Genomic DNA, 11,267 nt, shown 5'->3' with positions numbered 1-11,267 from the left:
GAGAGAGAGAGAGAGAGAAGACTTACATTCTTTCTCTAATATTTCCTTCCAGGCTGACTCATCGATAGAAACTGGGAAGAGCTACAGAGGAGAAGCCAAACAAGCAAGCTGATAACTCAAAGAAATACTCTTTTGAGGAGGGGGTTCAGAGTGGAGCCATCATGAGCGATGTTACCATTGTGAAGGAAGGCTGGGTTCAGAAGAGGGGTAAGTTCTAGATATTGATGGAAAGTTCTTCCTATGTATAGTAATGTGTGCACAGTGGCAATATATAGTCACACATGTGAGCATTTTTGGTATATTTTCCACAGCAAATGGATCTGACCTTGTAAACACTGCCTGTGCTTATAGGGGTAACCAGCAGTAAATAGGAAGCTGGCCTTGGTATTTCCTAGTTAACCTTGCTGCTGCAGCTGCTGTCACCCGTGTATCAGGCTAAGCAGGCAGTGGTGGCACCTGTAAGAAGCAGTAACAAAGGTGCTGGAAACAAGATTACCTGGAAGCTGTTGTAGATGCAGTGCCTTGGGTGGAACTTCCTAGATGCTAAAATCATTGACCTGGGCTAAGCTTGTATTGCATATGCAAGTAATCCTAATAAAGTCAGTCTACAACTTGTATAAGGCTCAGCATGTACCTAATTACTTTGCAGACCTGGAAGCCATATGAGTAAAAAACATGGTCCTAATTATTGCTTACTCTAAAGCATGAGTTTCTGTTACATTTAAATTCCTGTAAATTCTTGAAATATCATTTTATAATCTGTTACCATGTGATTTGTAAATTTGGGCAAGTTATTGTGCTTTGATGAATGGGAAACCTCTAGAAGTGTTTGGTGTTTGTATCCTATAGTGAACTTTGGATGAAGTTCACACCTTGTTTCATGCTGTTCTGCTTTGTGTGGTTATGCACATATTTGTTTTCAAAAGAGCATCATTTCTGCTTGCAGAGAGAATATGATCTGGATTAAAAGGCTATTTATGCCATTACCTTCTGTGATTCTAGCACAGAAAGTTTTAGTCTGGAATATTGTGAAGGAAATTATCCTTTAATTTACTGAGAAATGCTTATTTCAATAGCAATGTGCAAAGACAAAGGTCCTTATCAGCTTTTTATTACTGTAGACTGACATTAAATGTCAAAGAAGCCAGTTGAACTGGAAAGAAGATTTGTTATTCTGCTTCCCTGTACATTGTATTTCAGGATGCATTATGCATAGTGTAGATGAAAATATGCTAGACTATGTGAAGCTTAAGGTCTGATTTCTGTTTTAGAGTTCGTGTGTGTATAAAATCAGATTTTGCCTGACATTAACTATTTAAAATTTTAAATCACTTTTCCTTTCCACCTTGTTTTCTGTRCAATTTGGATATCTGATTTTCTGTGTGGATTATTTCACATAATTTCTTTCAAATATATGAGAAAATGATCACAATGTTTGAAACAGTTGTCTCGTACATAACAGCAATTTCTTYGCATAGTTTTATTCACTCTCATCTAAACCTTGGTATCAACTCTGTGAGCACCTGATGTCCATGTTTTGAGCACTGGGATCCAGGAAGGGTCTATACTTTTGCGCAAGGAAGCAAAATATCTTGCTGAATATCTGAAAATCTGAAATGCAAAATAAAGGTTTTCATTGTCATGTTGTTTTATGCTCTGTTGCTTACAGAAAAGCCTACTAAGTTGACATTTTGATGTGAATTATTAGTAATTATTTTCTAAGTAAAGATGTTTCATGACATACCTTTTTCCTTATTTTTGTTAACTTTGAGCAAATATTCTGTGGTTTCTTTTCCTCCTTGCTATAGGTAACTTTCTGTGTTTAGGTGAGAGTTTTTTATTAGATCTGATCTTCTGCTTAGAATTTTCTGTATGTAGCTTATTCTGTTTATTGATGAATGAAGTGTTCATGTTTACTTATTTCTGAAAACAAAGGAATGAAAACAAAGCAGTAGTGGTTTGATGTATCAAAAGCCTGTAAGCATTTAATTCAAGTTATGCATTACATTTAATTTGCAATTTTTACCTTAACCATGCTTTAAAACAAGAGAGTCAGAGTTGTTAAGCGTTTAAGCATGTATATGTATATATACGTTAATATATTTGTCTGTTTAAAAAGCAGTACTTATTTGTATGTGCGTGCGCACACACACACACACACGAATTACTGTTGCCAGGAAAAGAATCTAAATTCTAAAAGATGAAATTCATGTGTGTTCTGTAGATGCTTCTGATTTTGGCCGCTAAATATTCTCTCTGTACCAAGAAGCATCAGGGGGTTGGGTAAACTGTGGTGCTAACATACTTTTAAAGTTGATGCTCTAATCAGCTCCACTTCTCCACTTGACGCTCGTTAGTTTGTTTCACGGAGTAGTTTTGGCTTGTACAGACTAGGTTCCTCGTGTAGGAATCTGAACTGGTAGCTCCTCTCCAAGTGTGCACCACAAGGAGTTCCCAGCCCTCCTCTGAGACATAAAGGTATGAACCAAGTATTGGCCCTTTGGACAGCGGTGGATCATGTGCATGGTGGACCAGATTGAAAAGATGTGGTATAAAAGTAGGAGCCTCAGCACCAGCTGATTCTTTTGACTGACTGTTTCTGTTAGGCTTCTACCTGCTACTTGGTCATGTGGACACAGCCTAGGATTTTTTWAAATTGTTCCCTTCAGCAGGCTGGAAGGGTTGTGATCTAAGGAACAGAGAAGAGATATAATCTCTTTCTGTGATTTTAGTGCCTAGGCAAGGAATATGAGAAAGATTTGAAAATGCYGAGATGAAGAGCTGTGTTGAAGAACTTGGCTAACAATGTAGGAGATTGTAAAGGGGAGTTAAGTGAATGGAATACAGGGATGAGAGGGGAGGTCCCTGTCTGAGTTGAGACTCAGAGCAAGGCTGGGGAGGAGAGTAGAGCTAGAGCACAGTAGTGGAATTGCTAATGTCAGTGAAATGTTCCGAAAAGACATTTGCTTTATTCTAGTGTAGTATCCGTATCAAAAGTAGAGAGGCTAAGGACAATATGTCTGTAACTTGTTATTTTAATCCTGTTATTGGGCACTGGAAGAATTAATGTGATTCCACGTGAGTGGCCTGAATGTTCTATTTTTCAGTGCGTGTTTAATTGATTGACCCTAAGAAATTCCATATGTATCTATATGGATACTATACTAAAGCGTTGCACTTCTGAAAACATTCAGTGCTCAAAATTAAGCAGCAGAATTATGTTTACTTAATTAAGGATAATCGTGCCGTGACACTTTGATTAGTCTTTATTTGACTTGTTTTAGCTTGACAGGAGTAGGCAATATCCAGAAAAAGTAAGTTCCTGCATTTGAATGGCCAGGCTAGTAGAGATGACGAGCTACAGGTAGAAATGTTGAATAGTGCAAGAGGTGAAACCCAAGAGGGAGCAAAGCCTGAGAAACTTAGGAGCAGTCAGGTCACATCTCGTAGAAGAAAGGAGACCTTGGAGGGTCCTCCAGTGGTTGGGTCCTCCTGAGTAGATGATGGAGTCCAGAGCCAGCAGATCCAAGGAACAAAAACATGGTGCTGACAACCTGATACCTGTAGGATTGTAAGACCCATCTGCTCATGTACCTGTCAGCATTTGCAGACCTCCTGGAGTGCATCTCATGTTTTATCTGAAAGCACTGTGTTTGTGCACTCTGAGGCTGTTTCCCAAAGCAAACCAAAGAGTAGGAAGTAGGATGATGRGTAGGCTTGTGGCAGAGGTGCTCTCTTTATCTACAGTGAAGTACTAATATAGATGTACTCTATTAGGCATCCGAGCTTGACCAAGGGTGGGGGCCAAGTACTGTAGGACACTTTACTGTGATACACAGTACCTGTCACCTACTGTGATAAACAGCTGAACAGCATCTTAAAGTGGACGCTGCACTGCCAGGAGAGTAGTGGAAATATATTTGATACAGATGCTTGTGTGGTTTTCTGTGACAGGCTGTCTCAGATCTAGTGAAGAGAGAGAGAAAAAAAAAAAGTGTCTTGGGGCTCTTTGTCTGATGCTGCTTGGAATTTAGTGACCCAGTGTTAAATTTTGGCGAGGATAACCATTTTCCTTTCTTCTTTCTGTTCCCCAGGTTTTCCTGTAGCCAGTTTAGAAAAGAGATACATTGTCTTCCTATAGGAGTTTCCTTTGTAGGTGATACTTGCTTTCTGTCATTCTAATGCGTATAGATGAAAGAGAAGTGATCTTGACTAAAAATTGAAAAGTACTGACCCAAACCTTGCTGCTGACATGCAGGAAAAGAAACATATATTTATTATGCATACAATTAGTGCAAGGACTCTGGAGTGATTACTGAAATTGCCTTTGCATTTTGGGGTTGCTTAAAGCACAGTGTTTTACAAAGTGTCATCTTTAAACTATTACACAATTCAGTGTTTTGAAACGAGTAAAAAATGAACGGGTTACAGGGAATATGTTTTAAATACAGTAGTTTCAAAACAGCTATTTTTTAAGTGGATGGCAGGCTTAATATGAATAGAGCTGTATCACTACTAAAGATGTTTTTCATCTATCCAATTTGGGTGATATTTTTCTTTAAAGTTTCCCAAGTTGCAGAGTTGACCTCATCTATGGTCTATAATAGTCACAACAATTAGATTTAACAATCATTAATAACTATGCTTAATTGCAACCTAGTTTCTTTATAAATTACCTGTGCACAAGATTTCAATTAGTTCAACATATGAAAAGTTTTAMGAGTCTTTGTAATCATGTTACTGAAAGATTATTTGAGACAAAGGAAAAACCAACACAGATGCCAACTGTTTTAAAGGACCCATTTTAAATTAAACATGTCAACTAGCATTTTCTTTTATCAAAACAGTAAGGGTTTTTTCATTTGGGGAGAATATACCTAATGCATATTGCATAACAAGATGGTTAAATCATTATTTTAAAGACAGAACAAAATGTTCTTGGGTTAGTACTTCTGTTGTTACTTCGGTTACCAGACTCTGTTGGGCTCCCGCATTCATTCGGGTTAAATTCTTCTCTCTTACTTTCTAGATTGATACTCCAGAATGATATATCCAGATTATTTCTGCAGTCCAATCTGTGCCACTGTTGCTTTTGGAAATGAGCTTTGAAAGAGTGTGCATTTAGTTTGAAACAATTTRCATGATGTTATTCTTTTTGATTTCTTAAATTTCAACATTATTCATCAAGGAGTACACTAATTTCATTTCAGGTGTTATGTTAGATATGCTGTTTGACATAGCAATCTTTACATGCTTTATTATATGTTTTTATTTACATTTAATAGATGGTAAGCATGACTTGCTCAGATGGGTGACATTTTTGTAATCTCCCAGTTTCTGATATCGTCATTTTTATCTTACAACATTTTACTGAGGTATGGAAGTACTATTACACCCATCTTGCAGAGAGATAAATGAAGTTTAAAGTAGATATGGCTTAACCACAATAACTTAAGATGTAATGAGATGGCAGATGAAAACGGATTTCTTGAAGCTTTCCTGTAAGACCGTGCTGTGATCAGGGTGTCATTAGARTGCTGGAAAATCTTTCTGTCTCTGTTTCTTGAAAAATACAGCCTTTCATATCTCCTTAGTAGTCATAATTAAATTATCCTAATAATCTTAAGTAGTGTTAGTGTTTCTAAACTCCAACTGTATGGGATAAGACGTTTCATTTATTGTAGTAAGATTAATCCTGCTGCTGGTTGATTCTTGCAATTGAAAGAAAATGATGCAGATATCATGAGAATCTTAAGTTAAATAACTCTTGATGGAAAGTATTTTGTGCTGCTACATCTCCTACAAAGAAGAATAAGTGGTTGAGCTGTAGACTGGAATAAACTCATTGTTCCAAATAGGAATAGAACTGTTATTTATAGTACAAATAGTTTACGGTCTTAAGGGAGCATGTCTTAGAAAAAAAAAAAAAAAAAACCCTGAAAAAGAGTTCAACAGTTCACTTTGATGGAGATGGCTTTTGCAGTTTTAACCAGTGAACTGAGACTGAAGAGATGTAGATTTTGGAAATACAGACTAGATGTTGAGTTTATGCAGTTTTTTTTTTTTTTTTCTTTCTGGGGAGGGGATCGTGAGGAGGGAATGCCTTGATTGAAAAATTAATTTCAGAAGTTATGGTACTAATTGACTGTTATTCACAACCTGTCAGAAATCCTGTTTGCAGATTGTCTGAATTATTTGAGTAGTTTAGCACACCTCTAACAAAGACAAATTTAAATAAACTATCTTGAACATCTGCTACATGAAGTAGAAGAAATTTAAACTGTTTTTTTTCTAATTGTGTTAGCAAATAGCCTTTAAGAAAGGCTTCTTTGAGGAACCACTTAAAAAAAAAAAGCCTTTYTTAGTGTAGGTTTTTCACTCTAGCTCTCTCTAGTTAATAGCAGATACAAATTGCTGTAAAGTTTCATAGATTTGGTGTGTGCATATAAAGGAAGCAGCCATGAGGAGCTGACCAAAGAGAGGAAAAATGACAACATGCGCGCCTTGTACACAAATGTTTTTACAACTGTATGTAACTATGTGAATATATATATATATATAAAAATATGTGTGTGTGTGTGTGTGTGTGTATATATATATAAAAGCTTTATGTTGTCGAGTAATTGAGAGGGGCACTCAGGCTGGAATTAGGTTTTGGCGGGTGTGTAAACCTGCCGGCGCCCGCAGAGCTGTGGGTACGCGGCGTCCCGGCGGCTCTGAGCTGAGCCCTCGCTGCTGCTCCCACATCTACCCCTGTGACGGGAGAGGGGCCGCCCGTGGCCCCTTCCCCTGTCCCCCTGCTCTGTGGTTGAGCCCCAGTCTGTCCTTTCCTCACCTCACTGGCCCCCAGAGGAAGGTCAGACCCCATGAAAAATCTTAACTTCATCTTAACCCTAGGATGAGTGTGGGTCCTTCTCCTGACTAAATGACCTTTTATTCCAGATTCTTGCTAGGCAGTGAAGTCCAGAGTGTTGCTTATGCAGCTGTCAACGTTGAATTATTATCARTTTCTGGCAATTTGCTCTAGTAGTTGAAAACTGAGACACAAGAGATTCAGTTTTGAGCTTTTCCTGTGCAATATCTTTGCTGAATACCAGTTTAGGATGTTACTGTATGGTTAATTCCTGTTCTTTAAAAAATCTGTTTCAGTTTCAATTTAGCTGTGATACGGCCTCTTTCCTGTTCTGAATGATTGTGCAGTTGTGATTCTACTGATGCTCTTTTCTAGAAGCAAATGCATTACAGACAATGTGGATAAAGTTCTTTGCATGTTTCTTGATTAAATTAATTAGTTCCTACCAATAATGCATTAAAATGCACAGTGATATATTTGAAGGGAGAAAAGTCTAAATCCTATGATTGTGTAAATAGGGTGTTATTATCATGGAGCATTCATGGGAATATCAACGTATTTGACCTCAGTGCTATTGATTTTTCACATGTTAATTTTTTTGAAAGGCAAGTTGAGCAAATTTGATACTAAACAGAATCCCAGTTGTTAATCATCCTCTCATGCCATATAATGTCATGTTTCCGGTGCTTAGCACCTTAGTATTTGGCATGGGGGAAGATAAAAAGGAAGAAATGGTGAGGCTTTTCCCACATCCTGAGGTTTACAGTAGAAAAGTGCTTTTTACTATGCTAACAGGTTGCTTTTCACACAGAGAAATATCTAGGCAGTGTTTTTTGGAGTGTTCTGGATAGATATGTTGGCATTACATTTTCTTGTAGATCTGTTCAGTTGGTATGTAATGAATGCTGCCTTATTGTTCATGCTCTGAATGTGTTCCCTGGTGCTCTTACTTATACCAGTGGGGATAATACTTTTAAAAGAAGCAAAGATGTTCCTGATTACAAGGAGCGGAGAAGCAAGATGTTAACAATTCATGGGTCTTTTCATACTCGCAACCTTTTGGGGGCTGGTAATACTACATGACTAGCAGATGTTAGAAGTGTGCTGTTGGGGGACGCTTTGTGGAGCTGTTCCCCAAATACATGCTTTCTCTTGAGCTATAAATTCGTAGCTTAATTTCATAGAATCATAGAATCATAGAATGCCGAAGGTTGGAAGGGACCTCAGAGGTCATCGAGTCCAACCCCCCTGCTCACGCAGGGTCACCTAGAGCAYGTGGCACAGGGCTGCATCCAAGCGGGTTTTAAAGATCTCCAAAGAAGGAGACTCCACAACCTCTCTGGGCAGCCTGTTCCAGTGCTTTGTCACCCTCACAGTGAAGAAATGCCTCCTTAAGTTCCTGTGGAACTTCCGATGCTTCAGTTTGAAGCCATTTCCTCTAGTCCTATCCCTGCCCACCACTGAAAAGAGGCYGSCCCCCTCCTCCTCACTGCCTCCCTTGAGGTATTTATACACGCTGATCAGGTCCCCCCTCAGCCTCCTCTTCTCCAGGCTGAACAGACCCAGCTCTCTCAGCCTTTGCTCATAGGGCAGATGTTCCAGGCCCCTGATCATCCTGGTAGCCCTGCGCTGGACTCTCTCCAGCAGCTCCACATCCCTCTTGTACCGGGGAGCCCAGAACTGGACGCAGTACTCCAGATGTGGCCTCACCAGGGCTGAGTAGAGGGGGATGATCACTTCCCTCGACCTGCTGGAGACGCTTTTCTTAATGCACCCCAGGATCCCGTTGGCCTTCTTGGCCACCAGGGCACACTGCTGCCTCATGGTCAACTTGTCGTCCACCATGACACCCAGGTCCCTCTCTGCGGGGCTGCTCTCCAGCAGGTCCACCCCTAATCTGTACTGGTGTCCAGGGTTATTCCTCCCCAAGTGCAGGACCCTGCACTTGCCCCTGTTGAACCTCATGAGGTTTCTCGCCGCCCAGTCCTCCAGCCTGTCCAGGTCCCTCTGGATGGCAGCACAGCCCTCAGGGCTATCAGCTACTCCWCCCAGTTTGGTATCGTCGGCAAACTTGCTGAGGGAGCACTCCAGCCCTTCATCCAGGTCGTTAATGAATAAGTTGAACAGGACCGGACCGAGAACTGACCCCTGGGGGGCACCACTAAGTACAGGCCTCCAGCTGGACTCCGCACCATTGACAACCACTCTCTGCACCCTGCCATCGAGCCAATTCCTAATCCAGGAATTTAAAGCTTACATAGTCGCACTACTTAATACATTAGTTATTATTGCGATGTACTGTAATCTGCTGGTTAAACCTGAAGCCTTTTATAGTTTTATCACTTTCACACTAGTGATCTCATACTATCCTGTAGCAATAACTTGCTGGCAACACCAGGGACTTTGATTTTTCATTTAAAAAAATCCTCTTTCCTCAGTGCATCTGCTGCCAGCCCAACAAATTAGTAGCTCCAGTGTCTTTTGGCCTTCTTCTGTTTCAAAGGCAATCCACGCATCCTTTCTTCTCCTCTCAGCTGTGGCAGTCAAGTTGTGCCTTAGTGGAACCTCATTTTTATTTACATCCCTGCTGCAATTGTCGAAAATATTATTAAGGTCATAGCTGTGTCTTGAAACTAGGTCCTGAAAAGAGTTTCAGGACTGGAGTAAGTCAAAGGCTTATGGAAAGAGCGTTAAAGGGACAGCTGAGACTGTGCATTATGATGGGGGAAAAATATTTGTAAAGAGGTGAGGCTTGTGATTTTTAGAGAATGAGTAGAAGGTGGAGGACGACGGAAAAAGGTTTTGTAATCACTCAAGTACTCCCTTGGTTGCCCTTTGTTTTCTCAGAGGAATTTTTCAACTTCTGTTGCTTCATGGATGTCTGTACAATTTATTGATGAAATTAGGGATTCTCCCTGTCAAATCCGAAAAGATGGTGGTGGAGTTTTTCCATCTCTGACTTACTGGCTGATCTTTCYCAAACAACAGGCAAACCAGTATTGCTCAATTTCGGCAGCACTGACATTTGACCTGTGCTGGGAGAATTTGGGATCTTCCAGGATACATCTCCATCGGSACGTAATGTAGCGCGACAGGAGTGAACCTGCCAAGTGGAGGAGCTGGTGGGAGGTTTTGGTGTCTGCTCTGCGCCTGTCTCCAGGGCTTGGCTTTGGGCTCGCTGCAGTCGCTTGCTCTGGACGAAGGGCCCTGCGCCACTGGGGTGCGTCAGGTGGGGCTGCACGAGAACCAGAGCTCGTCGYAGCTGAGAACCAGGTCTCTTGCTTCCCACTACGTTCCTTACCCAGGTAAATGGTAGCACAGATCTGCCTAGAAAATCTGCAGTTTTACTAATTCTTGTTAACATTTTTACATAGAAATTCCAGATTACAGAATCCTCAATTACTCACATTTGATCAGTTGAAGTGTAAAACCTGGAAATAGGTTCTTGCTAGCTTTTTCTGCTCTRTGCAAGTGCTCTGTGTTCTTGACTGCAGTAAACTTGGAGCCAACTGTGGTTGTAATGAAGAAAGTACCATAATATGGTAAAATATATAAAGAGTAGGGCCAAGAGTGTCTACAGTTTGGCCCTTGGTATTACAGATTTTTACCTTATTTTGTCCATGTTGCAGTTAACTTGAGGTAAGATGAACATTGCACTGCTGCTTCACTGCATGGGGTTCTTAAAAATAATTTGTTATTGCAAAACTTTGAGTGCTAACAGTTTTCACTGTTTTTTTTTTTGTACTTAATTGTGTAGTCTTTGCTGCTTTAAATGTAGCTGTTTAAATAGAATGAGCCTAGTAGTGCTTTGTGTTTAATTTAGTGCCTGATGGAGTGCGCCTGGATTTCATTTATCCTCCCAATATATTGTAGAAGCAGAAGTGAAAACTATGAGGGTCATACAAAGGGAGAAGCTTGAAATAAGATACAGAGAAAACATGGTTCTTTATCCGTTCCTGAGGTTTGGAGTTATTTACCAGGTGTCTTCCAGAGAGAGCTGAAGGAAACACGTGAGCAGTAAATCCCTCGATGAGTATTCCATAGGAACATAATGGCATCTCTGCTTGCTTTTGCCCTGTTTAGACCTGATGAAACTGTGCAGCTAGATTAATGCTATCACTTTTACACACGTGAGAATACTTACAAACCAGTATGTTTTCATACACCATTGACCTTAAAGTTAGTGTTGAGTCACTTTGTTTTGAACTATGTTTGCTTTTATAATATCGTGCCAGTTTACGTATGCTGACTAATACATCGGAAACTTTTCTGAACAGTTTATTCTTATCTTGAGGAGCAGCAGCAACTACCGTGTTCTAATCGGGAGCTTGTGAGCTTGCCCCGCGGGAGGCAGCTCCGTGTTCGCATGGAAGCCGCTGCTCTCGTAGGGCAAGTGCCATGTCCCCTTCGTGCT

General features: G+C 40.3%; 1 protein-coding gene across 1 annotated transcript in view; it reads left to right on the top strand.

Annotated features, from left to right (window-relative positions):
• Positions 1-55: 55 nt before the first annotated feature.
• AKT3 (AKT serine/threonine kinase 3) overlaps positions 56-11,267 on the top strand; it is a 130,045-nt gene continuing 118,833 nt past the window's right edge. Inside the window, exon 1 of the mRNA XM_026041079.1 lies at positions 56-207. Within this exon, the coding sequence (XP_025896864.1) occupies positions 162-207 (46 nt within the window). The 5' untranslated portion in view covers positions 56-161. The remainder of the gene's footprint in view (positions 208-11,267) is intronic.

The sequence above is a fragment of the Nothoprocta perdicaria genome, unplaced genomic scaffold, assembly GCF_003342845.1.
Source record: "Nothoprocta perdicaria isolate Ctin4 unplaced genomic scaffold, notPer1 scaffold_278, whole genome shotgun sequence".
Classification (NCBI taxonomy): domain Eukaryota; kingdom Metazoa; phylum Chordata; class Aves; order Tinamiformes; family Tinamidae; genus Nothoprocta; species Nothoprocta perdicaria.
The sequence above is the reverse complement of the archived record's forward strand: the minus strand, read 5'-3'. Positions and strand labels throughout refer to the sequence as shown.